Source organism: Camelus ferus, chromosome 1, assembly GCF_009834535.1.
Source record: "Camelus ferus isolate YT-003-E chromosome 1, BCGSAC_Cfer_1.0, whole genome shotgun sequence".
In the NCBI taxonomy this organism is placed as follows: Eukaryota; Metazoa; Chordata; class Mammalia; order Artiodactyla; family Camelidae; genus Camelus; species Camelus ferus.
The window spans coordinates 105,897,793-105,913,331 of record NC_045696.1 but is presented as its reverse complement, the minus strand read 5'-3'; the positions used below and the strand labels follow the sequence as shown (position 1 = coordinate 105,913,331).

The 15,539-nt window shown below is 34.9% G+C and overlaps 2 protein-coding genes across 3 annotated transcripts in view; one reads left to right on the top strand and one right to left on the bottom strand.

Annotated features, from left to right (window-relative positions):
- PIK3CB (phosphatidylinositol-4,5-bisphosphate 3-kinase catalytic subunit beta) overlaps positions 1–15,539 on the bottom strand; it is a 149,484-nt gene that overhangs the window by 89,028 nt on the left and 44,917 nt on the right. The gene's annotated exons all lie outside the window — the stretch shown is intronic.
- On the top strand, positions 2–4,115 carry LOC102520409 (NADH dehydrogenase [ubiquinone] 1 alpha subcomplex subunit 12-like). Its single transcript, XM_032487608.1, has 2 exons — positions 2–12; positions 3,573–4,115. The coding sequence occupies exon 2, from the start codon at positions 3,573–3,575 to the stop codon at positions 4,008–4,010; it is 438 nt and encodes a 145-aa protein (XP_032343499.1). The 5' UTR covers positions 2–12; the 3' UTR covers positions 4,011–4,115.

Genomic DNA, 15,539 nt, shown 5'->3' with positions numbered 1-15,539 from the left:
GTTCAGATCTAGGTTCAAATAATAAGACTTTTCACCTATATGACTAACTGGAGGGTAACGCCAAAGCTGTGTTGTACATGAAATATGTTTCTGTTGTACATGACTATCCTATGCATTGCAGGATGTTACATTAACCATTACATAATAGTAGCACCTCCTCCAATCACTACAGCAACAGCAAGTACAACAAAATCACCCCCACAAATATCATAAGCATCTTACAGGGGGCAGTTCACATTGTCCAGTTTCAGAACCACTGCTCTAGGACAATTCCTACTATTTCTCAAAGTAGTGAAAATGGGCACTCCACAATTTACCTAGACCTAATTGCAGTCTGTATTTAAAGTAGTGATGAACATAATTAACCACACATTTCTACTTGTCAATCAATGATGTTTCCTGAATTTGGCTGTGCTGTCTTTGGCTAATTCTTAAAGGGTAAAAGAAGCTCTAAGTCAAGAAAACTTCAGCCCCTTAACTGATCAGAGGAATCTAAGGCCAATATAACTAACTCTTAGTTTTCAAGACCCTTAGTAAACATACTGATGGGGTAGTCTAACCAAAACTACAGTGTAACTTGTAGCTCTTCAGGGCTTCATGCACAACACTTTAAAGGTAGATATTGAGAGGGGACATACTCACAAAATGTGCTGTGCTGTAATTAAAAATACAATGTCCTTTGTTTGACCTAAAACTCTGATACTGTTGCAAAACAAACAAGGCAGCAAACCGATAAATCTTTTATAAAGATATTCTGAAGAGAATTAAATTACTGCCATACCATTGAAAATAAAAAACATTCTAGTTCCTATTTCCCTTAGTCGCCCTTATTTTGTAGGGAGCATCTCATACAAGAGTCCAGCCTAAGAAGTAACTCAGAGTTTCAGGTTAGGAGACACTTTAGGAGTTACAGACCCTTCTCAGCTTAAAGATAAGGAAACTAAAGCCCAGAGAAATTAAGTAAATTATCTAGGAGACACAGAGGCAGAGCCTAAACCAAGGTTTTCTAAGCAATTAACATACTTTTAAATTATTTTTTCTCTCCTTTTTTCTTTTCTTTAAAGGATATGTTCTTTACAGGGTTACCCTAACATAGCAAGATCCTCAGTCTTGTATGGCTCTTCTATTTGAGCACAAGCAAATGATCAAAGGCTGAGGACAAGCATGAAACTACTATGAAAACTTTTCCAGGAAGCTATCAGAGGACACAGGAACTTCAGCAATGAAAATTAGCTCAGCTAAACCCTTAGACTGAAATTACAAACCCATATCCTGTCAATTGTTCATTGGCAGAAAGAGGAAAGGCTTTGAATGTTCTCAGCCTCCCTAGCAGTGTGCCAGCAGAACCACTGGATTTTACATCTTTAAGTCATGATAAGCAGAAATCAGTATAAACCTGTTATACAGATGAACAAGTAGTTCAGACAAAAACTTATTTGGAAAACCATGGAAGAAATTTTGAGAGTCTGAAAGGGAAATTCTTAAAAATGAAATGTGATAGTATTCACCAATTATTTCATTGCTATTATAAGACATAGCCAGAAGACAAGTTAATGTTCATAAAAGAACTGCAAGGGGCAGTGTACTTATCATGAACACTACATTTACTATCTCTGCCTTTAGGGTTCAATCACAGTAAGTGATGGGATTTGGATTTATCTGGGCTTCAGTCCTCACCCCCTACACTGGACCCGACTGTTCAAAGACATCAGCCTCATTTGTTGATTTGTTTACAATGAAGTATGCGTTATACTGAGCGCTGAAAAACTGAACAGTGTAGAACTTCATTTGTTAAAGATGATTATTTTATGTGAATCATTGTAATTCCATGTAAGAGACGCTCTAAAGTAATTCTACAAATTACTAAAGAGTAACTGCTAAAACATTACTACATACCTTATCATTTATACTGAAAAACATTTAAATTTATCCTCTTAAAATAGACAGTGGTCCTAGAACCAGCTTTTAGAAAATATCTGCAAATATGCACTGAACCTTGAAAACAAGGTAAGCCTACTAATCCGGTAATATACCTATTTAGAAGCTTGAATTCAGAAAAATTTTCATATACAAAGTAAAATATACAAATATGACAAACTTGCAAATAATCTAACTGCCCAAACATTAAGAAACAGACAATGATATACCCACTTGATAGCACAGTGAGCAGCCTTTTGAACTAGTGTTTGTCAAATGTGTATAATACGATGGAAATAAATGATACAGAAAGAGCAAAATATAAAACAGTACAAAAAGTATAATTAGAATTCTATTTACTGTAAAAGAGGAAAAAACCATGAGTACAATCTAATGCATGGAAATACAGGCTGGAAAACCAGAGGGTGGGAGGGGAAGGGAGTAGAAGGAGAGATAGATGAAGGTAGTCAAGAGGTACAAACTTCCAGTTATAACTTAAAAGTACTAGAGAGCTAATGTACAACATGATAAAAATAACCAGCACTACTATATGACACATATGAAAGTTAAGAGAGTAAATCTTAAGAGTTCTCATCACAAGGGAAAAAAAAACATTTTTTCTGTTTCTTGGGGGAAGGTATAGCTCAAGTGGTAGAGCGCATGCTTAGCACGCATGAGGTCCTGGGTTCAACCCTAGTACCTCCTCTAAAAATATCAATAATAATAATAATTAGAAAACCTAATTACCTCCCCCAGGGGAAAAAAAGAAAAATAAATAATTTGTTCTATTTCTTTAACGTTGTATCTATGTGAAATAATGGCTCTTCACTAAACCTAACGTGGTAATCATTCCATGATATATGTAAATCAAATCATTGTTGTACACCTTAAACAGCACTGTATGTCAAATATATCTCAATAAAACTGGAAGAAAAAAAGAAAGAAAGAAAGAAAGAAAGAAAGAAAGAAAGAAAGAAAGAAAGAAAGAAAGAAAGAAAGAAAGAAAGAAAGAAAGAAAGGCTGGAAGGAAATACATTAACATAGTTCAAAAGTATAAATAAACATTTCCTTTTTTCAATGTTTCATTAATGAGAGCATACAGATTATACACTTTTCTTTTAAGTTCTATTATTCAGGACACTTATAATAGTCCAAAGGAAGAACTTAAGTTAGAGCTAGGCTATCTAGTCTTAATATGTCTGTGTTCATCAGTATTTCTAAACTACACATTTTTATTCTTATTATTTAATGTTAGTATAAATAGAATACATTTACAAATACTTAATATGCCTCTGTAAAAGAAGTTTATTTATTATAAGCCAGATTTATTTCCACCTCTTTGAATGCAGAACAATTTTTTAAAAACACACTTAATACATCAAAATGGCTTCTGTGGCTAACCTAGACATTGACAAGAATAATTCCTTTTTTGCTTAAGCAATTTTTCTCTTTTAAAATTTTTCCCAAAAAACAATCTATAATGCACAAAAACCTGGTACCCATCACAGTAAATACCCTGAAGAGGGAAAAAAAGCATATATCTAAAATTAAAGTGGTACAAATTTAAATAAAATATATATTATTACTAAAGTTTCCCCTCCAAAAAAAAAAAACAAATTACTCTCCTAAGGTATTAAAAGACATAGCTCCACAAGATGGAGCTCCTGCAGGTCCTGAAGCACGGGCTGCAGCAGGTCAGCAGCCACGGCGGCCTCCGCGGCTACCTACGGATTTTATTCAGGGCAAATGATGTGAGGGTTGGTACATTAGTGGGGGAAGACAAATATGGAAACAAATACTATGAAGACAACAAGCAGTTTTTTGGCTGTCACCGATGGGTTATATATACCACTGAAATGAATGGCAAAAACACATTCTGGGATGTGGACGGAAGCATGGTGCCCCCTGAATGGCATCGTTGGCTTCACTGCATGACTGATGATCCTCCGACAACAAAACTACCTATTGCTCGTAAATTCATTTGGACAAACCATAAATTCAATGTGACTGGCACTCCACAACAATATGTACCTTATTCCACCACTAGAAAGAAGATTCAGGAGTGGGTCCCACCTTCAACACCTTACAAATAAAGACAATTAAAAACATTTTAAACATGTAAAATGTGAGGCTTGCCATGTAATTGTACTTTTACTGCTTAGTATTAACGTCATTAAAATTGTTTGATTAAAAAAAAAGACATAGTTTCAAAGTATAAATTTTATATTATCACTCTATCATTCTCTTTAGTATAAGGTTCATCAATATTGGACCAGATCCACAGAGGTTTTATTATTGAAATACTAAATGGTCCTTTTTATAATATGGTTTCACCTACATGTTTTTTCATACAGCTTGGATTTTATATCCTTGGATAACTTACTTAAGCTGACATTCAGTTCCCTAATTTACTGAATAAGAATAGTAACATCCACTTTGCAGAGTTACTTTAAGGATTAAATAAAATAGCACAGAAAAAGCACCCTTCATAGCACTTGACATTAAAAAAAAAGTACTCAATAATTGATGACTAAATATTAATTTACAATAAACCCTTTTCTTTCCAACAAAAGGGACAGCCATGCCTCCTATTCACAGCATACAATCAACAGCCTTGTTTGCTTCATGTGAAAGGAATTAGAGCAATGCTTCTTAAAAGGTGGTCTCTAATGACTTACAGGTGGTTTACTCACATGCATTTCCAAGATTAATTACAATTTTTACAGAAATCCCACAGGGCTGTGTTGTTCAGTTTTTCCCTTGGGTAACAGTTAATGGGAAGCTTCCAAATCTTAGCAAATACACTTTTACTTCATTTCTGCTATAGCATTACTTTTGTTAAATATTTATTGTTACTATTATCCTGCATCATTCATTTTAGTATCAGCAGCTCAAAACCAATTCAAAGAGATCAAAATTAGAGGGGCAAAATGCAAAGTTACATACCTTACAGCAAAACAAATACAATTTTCACAACTGCAAAAAAGGTTCCAATAATGTTAATGACAATACAAAAGAGAGAAAGTATAATGAGCTACTACAAAATTCCTTCATCAAACTACACACTGGGCATTGAGTAATATCAATGGCATACAACATGGCAGAGCAACTCCTACCTCGTGTGTATATTAGCAGAAGTTTTGCTTTATGAAGGTCAAAATCCCTAGAGTGTCTATCAGGGTTCCTGAAGGAGACGGGTTCAATGACCTTTTATGTTTATTTATGAATGAAAAGCCATGGGACCAGAGAAATAATTTTTCCACTTAGCTTGTTATTTTTGTGAGCCATGATATAGAGTCAAAAGTGGCTGCTATATGTATTGCTCATGGAATTTAAGTTACCAACACAACATCCCTGTGTCGGTCTTTACTTGTAGTCAATGCATTCACAAGTGATCTAACTATATAACAGCATCTTTAACTTTGGTCTACTACATTTGGACTTGAGTGCTTACATATTTTTTAGCAGGAAAAACTGCACACCACTTTTTATCACAATGACCTTCCCTCATAGTATAGTTAAAGCATTATGTTTTTCTTATGTGTGTAGGTAGATTATATTACCTATTAATTTCTTTTCAATATACTAAAACAAGTATTATAAAATATACTACAAAAAGGGGGTTTGGGTATAACAGGGTTTAGAATCTTTGTTATAAACTATTTTAAGTTTCTTTATATACAGTCAAAGTTCTTAGAAAGGTACTTTCAAGAAAGGTTTTACCAATTAGAATTCCCATTATATTAATGGATGTATACAGTTTCTGTTAACAGGACTGTAATAAAGCTTTTAAATCTTAGTCAATTATCTAAAGATATCTGAGTTAATTTGCATTTATCTGATTATTTGTAAAATCAAAAAATTTTTATATTTACTAGAATCCATATTTCTGGATGTGTTTGATCATACTAATGTAATTTATAAGTTAGAGGTCATTTCCCTTAAACATTAATAGTCTTTCTGCATTTCATAGTGAATGATATCGCATGAAAATATTAGAATTCTGAGATGTAATTTTATTGCCTTGTTTCTTGCTTACCTTAGGTTTTGAAACTTTTAATGTGTTAAAGTATACTATCCAAATCAATCGAATACTTTGGAATCTTATAGAATATCTGCTTTGAGAATAATTCTTGTGATAAAATATAGCACTTAAATCTCTAAAAGACACCTCATAATAAAATCCTGTTTTCTAAGGGAAAAAAACTCCAAATACATTTAATCCCAAATACTCATCTGAAGTATATTTAAATTAAACTACAGTTTATCAGATAATGTAATGCCCTAAGTGGACTTCACAGAATGCAGAATATCTATCATCATGTTACAAATTTAGAAATTATATTTTTCCATTTTAATTGTATTGCTGTTATTTTTTCCTTTAAAAAATTCCATTCACAGCACACTCTGTGCACTAACATAATATATTTAGTATTCAAATAAAAGATATTCAGTTTTTTAAATAAATTAAATTAACTATTGTCACCCACTGTCCATTTTGGAGTATCGGTGCTTTTCATTTCTAATTGGTATGGTATTTTTCTCTATCGAGGATTTTTACGTGGTAAGGATTCAGGCCTCACCAAAGTCAGTAACAGTCAAGGCTAATTCCAGAGGACTGTCCAGAGGTCTGTCCATGGTCTGAGAATTACAATCTTGAAGATCACACAGAGCAGCAGAATCTTAGCAGTAGTCTATGCTTTAGGACAGGTTTTGAAATGCAATAAATCTCAAAATACATGGGAAACACCAAACCACAGAGTGTTCTTCAATTCATATTTTTACTCTACCCTTTTCTTGCTCCTTCCACTGATAATTACTGAACAAATAGTAAGGTTTGAAACAAGCAATATAAATTAGCACTGTTTACTTAAAAAGCTTTAGAGAATTTTAAATAACTCCCACATTCCCAACAACTTTTTAAGAAGTCATTATTGTCAGGAAAAAAATATAAATAGAAACTTAGATACATAATCCACAATGGTACACCAATGGGGAGTGGGGACAGGGGACATTACAGGTATTATTTCTTCAGACCAAATGGGCTAATGAAAAAACTTAATCCAGCAGATTCCTAGGCCTAAAGAATGTTAATAATCTTCCTACAAAGATTATAAAATTTAAGTTACATCACCCCATTATTCCAAAATATGGTATACTGCTAGCCTCTTCAGAATACTCAATTTAAAACTATTTAAATGGTTTTGATTCAAATATTTAATTTTTTATTAAAAATACTAATTAATTTTTTAGTGTTCTAGTTTTCAGTCTGCCCTCCTCTATTCTAAATGTTCAATTATGCTTATCAACAAGAAAGAAGTAATAAATTATTCTAATTTGATATATATTATGAAGAAACATATATTTTATCCCTACAATGTTGTCCCTTCACACTGTCCCTTCTCTTCAGCTTCCAAACAAACAGTATTTGGGAACTAACTGTCAAACCAATTTCAGTCACTGGTAGACCAGTACCACATTTTAGTGTAAATGTGATTATCTCCCTAAATATATCAATTTAATAGGACAAAGACCTGCTACCAACATCCAGTACAAAATACGCAGACCCTCTCTAGCCATTGAAGTCACAGCTGAGAGAATTCTCCTACATGATGGGCAAGTACTTTCTATTTTAAAATATTTTTCTCATTTAAAATAATATATAAACAAAAAAGTACCCAATGAGTTACTATAAAGCAAACCACCATCCAGGTCAAGAATTAGAAGGAATGCTGCCAGCATCTCAGTGTCTCCTTGGATGTTCCTTCTGGATAGCAACCCCTTCCCCCATCTCTCAGCACAACCATGACTTCCGTGCTAAGCGTTTCTTTGCATTTTAATCATTTTAGGTAATAGTACAAAAGTGAAACAAATAATTCTGGCTTATTAGATACACTTTGGTACCTCTCATGGGATACACATTTTAGACAAAAGTTTCATAGTCTAGACAACTGCTTCTGTTTCTCAATCCAGCAGTAATGGATCCAACAGACTGACTAGGGTGGATTTTTCTTTTTCCTTTTTTGAATGACAACAAATCTTCATCTGAGAAATGGTATTCAATCAATTCCGGTTCTTGTTTATAACAAGCGACATCAAATAATCAGAAATGACTGCAGAGCAAAGGGGACCCACACATAAGTGCTGTGAGGGTGAGTCATGAGCCAGATTGTACAAGTGTGTAGTGATGCTGGTGAGTAACTAACCAACAGCCCTCACATCTAGGAACTGAACCAGTGCCAGAAAGCCATCTGAATGGCAAACAGTAACACGAGAAGAATTTTAAATAGCTTACAGCTGTAGAAGAAGCACTACTCCAGGCTCTGAATCTTTTGGTTATTTCTGTCTGCCATCATTTTGAAAATAAGTTGTAATGCATAAAAATTAAAAGACAGTCCTAAAAAGCTAGCATTTCTCCCAAGCCATTTCAGGATATTACTCTTCTGCATACTGGTGTAAGTTCGGTCTATGCAAGTATTTGTTTGTCTGTTTTAAAACTTTTCCTTGGAGACCAGTTTTCCTCGTAAATTATCCAGCCATGAATGACAAAATGCTTCTGTGTGTAGCTTTTGTAGCCCCTTCACTACTGACAGTAAACAGAGAATACCAAAAAAAAAAAAAAAAAAAAAAAAACCTAGAAAAAATAGAAGAGGTATCTGTCCCTGATGCCAACTTTTCTTTCACTGTCTATTCTCTAGAGAACACAGTATATCAGGCGAGACAGGCTGATAGTATCATCAGTGCAAAACCTCCATCAAGAGAGAAAGACAATAAAAATCACTGAAATTCAAGTTAATAAATATTTACTAAGTATTCATTCTGTGGAAGATGCCATATCACACACTTGATTGGGGGAGGAGAGGATTACAAAAATAAAACTAAGCCATTTCCAACCCAGTCCATACCAGACCACTGAGGTCTGCAGAGAAAGACAAATGAGAGGAGGTCTTCTGTTTCACTCAGACAGTGCTCCTTCTTAGACTGCAGGGGAGAATAAAACAAAGGTAGTGAAGGCTTACATGACTCAACCAGCAAAGAACCTTAAACACAAGAGATGAGGATGGAATACTGAAAGGGGGAAGTATGGAGTGTCTGCTTAAACTTCACAGAGGGTATGGAAAGTAGTATTACCTGGGGATCAGGAGGCCTCACCTGAAGTGTTAAGGTCGCACCACAGATTCACTGTCATGAAACCCCCTCACTGCCTCACTGCCCCAGCCTACAACCTGTGCACAACAGAGTAAGTATTGGGAGTTAATGTGGCTCAGAGTATAATAATTCATCACGAGTCACTATACTATGTCTAGGTTCCCAAAAAGTCTGAAATCTTCATCTATTTGTGCTTCAAACTTGGCTTTTGGATATTGTCCTGTATTTAATTTATAACACTACCCTATAGTTAATCTATTAACCACTTATTTTTTCCAAAATAGTCAAGACAGTATTATCTCAAAAACTGCATTTTTTTTTCTTGTGATGAGGACTTCTAACGTCTACACTCTTAACTTTCAAATGTACAATACAGTATTATTAACTAGTCACCATGCTGTAGCATTACAACTCCATAACTTTTTTATAACTGGAAGTTTTTGCTTTTTGATCCCCTTCACCCAGTTCGCCCACCCTCTACCATTCCCCTGCAGTCTGGCAATCAACAATCTGTTCTTCGTATCTATGAGTTTGGGGGTTTTGGTTATCTCTTTGATTGTTTGTTTGTTTGTTTGTTGTTCGTTCTAGATTTCGCATATAAGTGAGATCAAATGGTACTTGTCTTTCTCTGTCTGAATTATTTCATATAGCATATTGACCTCGAGGGCCATCCATCCACGTCGATGTGAAAGGAAAGACTTCCTTTTTTATAGCTAAATAACTTTCCATCATGTGTGTGTGTGTGTGTGTGTGTGTGTGTGTGTGTGTGTGTGTGTGTGTGTGTATAACAATTTATCTTTTCATCCATCGGTGGACATTCAGGTTGTCTCCATATCTTGTCTACTGTAAACAATGCTACAATGAACGGGGACTTAATATATCTTTTGGTGTTTTCACTTCCTTCAGATAAATATGCTGGATCCAGAAGTAAAAATGCTAGATCATATGATAGATCTATTTTTAACTTTTTGAGGAACCTCCAACTATATCTCACAGTGGCTGCACCAATTTACATTCCCACTAACAGTGCAAAGGAGGTGCCCTTTTCTCCACACACAACACTTATTTTCTGCATTTAGGGTTTTCTCCCATTCGGTAGGTTGCCTTTTCACTTGCTAACTCTTACAACACTTGCTTGTGAGATGCTCATTCTAAGAGCCATGTGTAGGTGTTCTGACCAACCCCAAATGACTGCCAGCACCAACAGCTAGACTTCTTAGTGACTAGGCCTTCACAACTCCAGCCCTCAGACTTTGAGATGCTCCATCTGAGGCTCAGGTATCATGAACTAGAGAAGCTGACTCTACTGTGCCTTATTCAAGTTTCTGACCACAGAGCAAAGGCATAACAAAATGTGTGTTTTACACCACTGAGTTTTGGGATGGTTTATTACAGCAATAGATAATTGGAGCATGATATATTAGGTTAAGAATATAAATTATACTACAGCCAAGAACTGATTCATTTGTTTCTTTAAAAAAAAAAATACACACACACACATACATTTCCCTAAATATATTTTTTCTCAAGGGCATTTCTGATAAAAACTTTTTCTATTCATATACAAATAGCTTCAGTATATATTAGTAAACAAGTTACCCTATGAAATTATAATCACTGAGACCAAAATTCTACTAAAATTGAAATGGAACTGAGAAATAAAAGCTAAAATTAAATTACCAGTGGTAACTACCATGCTAATGTCATTTCCCTCAAAAAAGGAGGTATATGTTCAATAAATTTTTAAACACATGTAAAAATGAAATTTCCATTACCCAACTTCGCTCTATCAAACTTACAAAAACTATCAAAACAATTTTCTTGAAATCATAACTGCTGAAACAGAGGTCAAATTTATGAATAAACTGATACAAGCTCTAGTCAGCTTCCTTAATTAGATGTTTATATGTAAAATTCTTATGTTTTCCAAAGAAAATGTAGAATATTTAAACAAGTTCTTAATTCAGTATTTCAAAACCAACTAATATATTTGTCTACAACTTGGCAGGAACACATAACCTCAGAATTATTTCACCTTCCATAATAAGCTTCCATTCACAATAAGACCATGATGAGGTTTGTACCTAGGACCTGGATAAAGTTATAGAGCTTTAAGTAGCCTGGCTGTGAAAACAAGGAATCTTAACAGTGATGAAAAGCAGCTTTATCACCTCATATTCCTTAAAAACTGCACTGGAAAAAGGTGAATGAAGACACAGTGAAAAACATTTTCCTTGTACCTTTTAAGGTGAATCACTAAGAAATAAGGATGTGTGTGTTATAAATCTTCTCAATATAGATCCTTTATTTTATACCTTAAGAACTAAGACCTACAGAAATAAGACGACTTTCCCAAGGCCACTGTGGCAGAGACCACTTTTCTCCTTCCACAGTTATGGGATTGTGGCTGTGTACTTGGCACACTAGATATTCCAACCTCCTGAACAGAAAGAATGATCATATACTAAGTTCTTTCCAGTGGAATGTTAAATGGAAATGACTTGTGCCACTTCAGGTGAGGGCTTTGAAGACAGCTGATGTGCCTCCTGTACCTCCTCTTTCCTCTTCTACTGGTCAAAAAGGATAAAAGAGTCATGCGATGAAAGAAACCACCTGAAAGAGAACCACCTACCAAAGAGGAACATTCACCTTGGACTATTTCATGAGTGAGAAATAAAAATCTATTGTGTCTGAGGCATTACTCATTTTCAGTCTGTTACAGGAATTTGGACTTCACTTCAAATACATAGTTTAGGTAGTTGCATGGCCATTATTAAAACTCATGCGTGAACACAAAAGACCCCAAACAGCCAAAACAATCTGCAGAAAGAACAAAGTTGGAAGTATCGTGCCCCTTTATTTCAAGTTACATATACTGCAAAGCTACGGTAATCAAAATAGTATGGACTAGCATAAAAACAGACACAGATCAAGGGAAAAGAACAGAAAACCCAGAAATGAACTCAAACTTATACAGTCAATTAATCTATGACAAAGGAAGAAAGGATATACAATGAGGAAAAGAAAGCCTCTTCAATAAATGGTGCTGGGAAAACTGAACAGCTACATGTAAAAGAATCAAACTGGACTACTTTCTCACACCATATACGAAAACAAACTCAAGATGGATTAAAGACTTAAATGTATGACCTGAAGCCATAAACTCCTACAAGAAAACATAAGTTGTGCACTCTTTGACATTGGTCTTAGCAATATTTTGAGGGGTACGTCTCCTCAGGCAAGGGAAATAAAAGCAAAAAAAAACAAGCAAGATACATCAAACTAAAAAAATTTTGCACAGTGAAGGAAACTATTAATGAAACAAAAAGGCAACCTACCAAATGGGAGAAGATACCAGAAACGATATATCCACTAAGGGGTTAACACCCAAAATACAAACTCATACAACTCAACATTTAAAAAAAAAAAAAAAGCCAACCAACCCAATCACAAAATGAGCAGAGAACCTGAATAGACATTTCTCCAAAGAAGACACACAGATGCAAACAGACACATGAAAAAATGCCCAAGATCGGTGATCATCAGGGAAATGCAAATCAAAACTAAGAGATACCACCCTGCACCTGTCAGAATGGCTATCATCAAACAAAAAAACAAATAACAAGTGTTGACCAAGATGTGAATTAGAGGGAACCCTCATGCACCGTTGGTAGGACTGGAAACTGGTGCAGCCATTATTGGAAAACAGTATGGAGATTCTGCAAAAGATTAAAAATAGAACTGTCATATGAGTTAGCAATTTCACTTTGAGGTATTTACCCAAAACAAAAACAAAAACATTAATTCAAAAAGATATATGTACTCCAATGTTCACTGCAGCATTATTTACAACAGCCAAGATATGGAAGCAACCTAAGTGTCCAATGATAAAAAAAAAAAATCAATAAAATAGAAGTGATGTCTGCATCTATAATGAAATATTACTCAGCCATGGGGGGATCCATTTTCGACAACACAGATGGATCTAGTAGGTACTACAGTAAGTAAAATAAGTCAGACAGAGAAAGACAAATACTTCATGGTCTCACATGCAGAATCTAAAAAAAAGAACAAAAACAAAATGAAAACAGACTCACAGACACAAAGAATAGGTGATTGCTAGAAGGGAGAGGGGTGGGCTGATAGACAAAAAAAGGGGGATTAAAAGGTACAAACCTCCAGTTATATAATAAATGACCATGGGCATGTAATATACAGCATAAGGGAATATGGTCAATAATACTTAGTAACTTTGTATGGGGACAGATGGTTACTAGAGTTATCCTGGTGATCATTTCATAATGTATGTATATGTCAAAACCTTAGGAAGTTCACTTGAAACTAACATAATATTGTACATCAATGTTTCAATTAAAAAAAAAAACCTAGCATATGCTCCCTCAGTTACAATCAGTCCAATGGTCTGTATTTTCCTTACCACCCTTCTCCAACCAAACAGAAAACAGAAATACAAACAGGAGTCAGGGAATAACACTGACGAGGCTACTGTTACGACTACCCAAATCATTCACTATTTAAACTCAACAGCTTTTATCCTTGTTTATCACTTTGCACAATGTGTTTTTTAATCTCCTAGCAGATACTGACTGGTATATATAAAACAGATAAACAAGTTTATACTTACTGTATAGCACAGGGAACTATATTTGATATCTTGTAGTGGCTTACGGTGAAAAAGAATATGAAAATGAATATATGTATATTCATGTATGACTGAAGCACAGGGCTGTACACCAGAAATTGACACAACATTGTAAACAGACTATACTTCAATTAAAAAAAAAAACCTCCTAGTAGAAATGGACATATTGACAGCTCTCTTTCTCCTCCTGTCTAGTCATCTGACTAAAATTACTGTATTTTTCATAAATAAGTGTAGAGACACAAAGTATGTGAATCTGAGGTGGATTAAGATAAGAGTGCTTTCCAAGGGGAGGGGGTACTTTAACACAGACTTGAAGGAAGAAAGAAAATTGGCTAGGCAAAGGGAGAAAGAACATATGCAAAGACCTAAGAAACCTTAAATACCTGAGGAATTCAAAGACTATCATTTGGAACACAGAGACAGAAAACAGAGGCGGAATGGTCATGGAGGGAGCTGGCCAAATCCGCATTCCGATAGGCCATATTAAGGTTATTGCTCTTGATGCAAAAAATAAGAGGAGGTTCAATGAAGAATGTTAATTAAACAAGTGAATAAAAACTGATCAACTAAACAATTTTTATAAATTGTGAGAAAATGAATATGCAAAGAACATGAACCCAATTTTAAAAATGGGTAAAATAATTAAACAAATTTCACAGAAACCCAAAATCCCATAAACATATGGTGGTGGGGGGTGGGAGTGGGGTTAAGTTGTTCAACCTCCTTAGTCACCAAGGAAATGAAAATTAAAACCACAGTGAGATAACATGTCAGAGATCACTGCTGGTGGGAGAATAAACTGATTCAAAGCTTCTTTCAAAGAATTTGGCATAAAAATTCCATTATCAGGTATATATCCTAGGAAAACTCTTATCTGAAGTTGTCACACGTACATGGGTAGTCAATATAAAAATTATCATAATATCCAAAAAAACACACAACCTAAATGTACATTAATAGAATGAATCAATAAATTGTATATTCTACAATATAGGAAATTAATAAAATACAGCTACACTCATCTGCATGAATGAACCTAACAATGTTAAGAGAAACAAATCAAAAAAGAATATGCACAATGTGATTCCATTTACTTAAACAGAAAGTCAAATATTGTTCAGATACAAACATAAGTGGCAAAGTTATAAAGAAAAGAAAACAACCGAAAATTCAGCGAAGTGTAGCCTGGGGAGAGAGAGAAAGATACGATAGAGGAAGGCACGTACAACTGGCCTGGCCGTTAATGCAGAGTTCATTTTTTATCATTCTTTAAATTATAAATTTAAGTTCTCATGTGTGGTCTTCTGCACAAATGCCAAATTTCACATTTTTTAACGGACTAACAGTGATAACATATATAAAGCCCCTCGGCAGCATCTGGCACAGAGAATCCATTTGATGGGAACCCATTCCTCATTTTACTGCACCTCTGATCTCAGTGTTGGAGATAATCAAACCCAAGCTCCAGACTTTTTCTGTAACCCACAGTTGCTTCTCTTCCAACACAGCACTATTCCCACCTAAGAATCCTGACCATCCTCATGCCCCTACTGTTTCTCCTTATAACCTTTGTCTTTACCTCTAGACTCTAGGAGGGAAGTGACATTAGCAGCTAAAGCAAGGAGTTGTGATCCTGCCAAACTATACTCCTGCCACCCTTGCTGAAATCTAGACAATGAGTTCCTCAATGCCAGGGACAGGCTCTTTCATCTTTGGGGTTCTGCACAGCACCTGATACAGAACCTCAGTAACTATTGGCCAAATGATGAATTAATAAACACATACATTACAGAGTTAAGCTACTAGC

What these genes read in the sequence shown, in the direction of transcription:
- LOC102520409 (XM_032487608.1), top strand. Translation starts at nt 3,573, where the DNA reads ATGGAGCTCCTGCAGGTCCTGAAGCACGGGCTGCAGCAGGTCAGCAGC.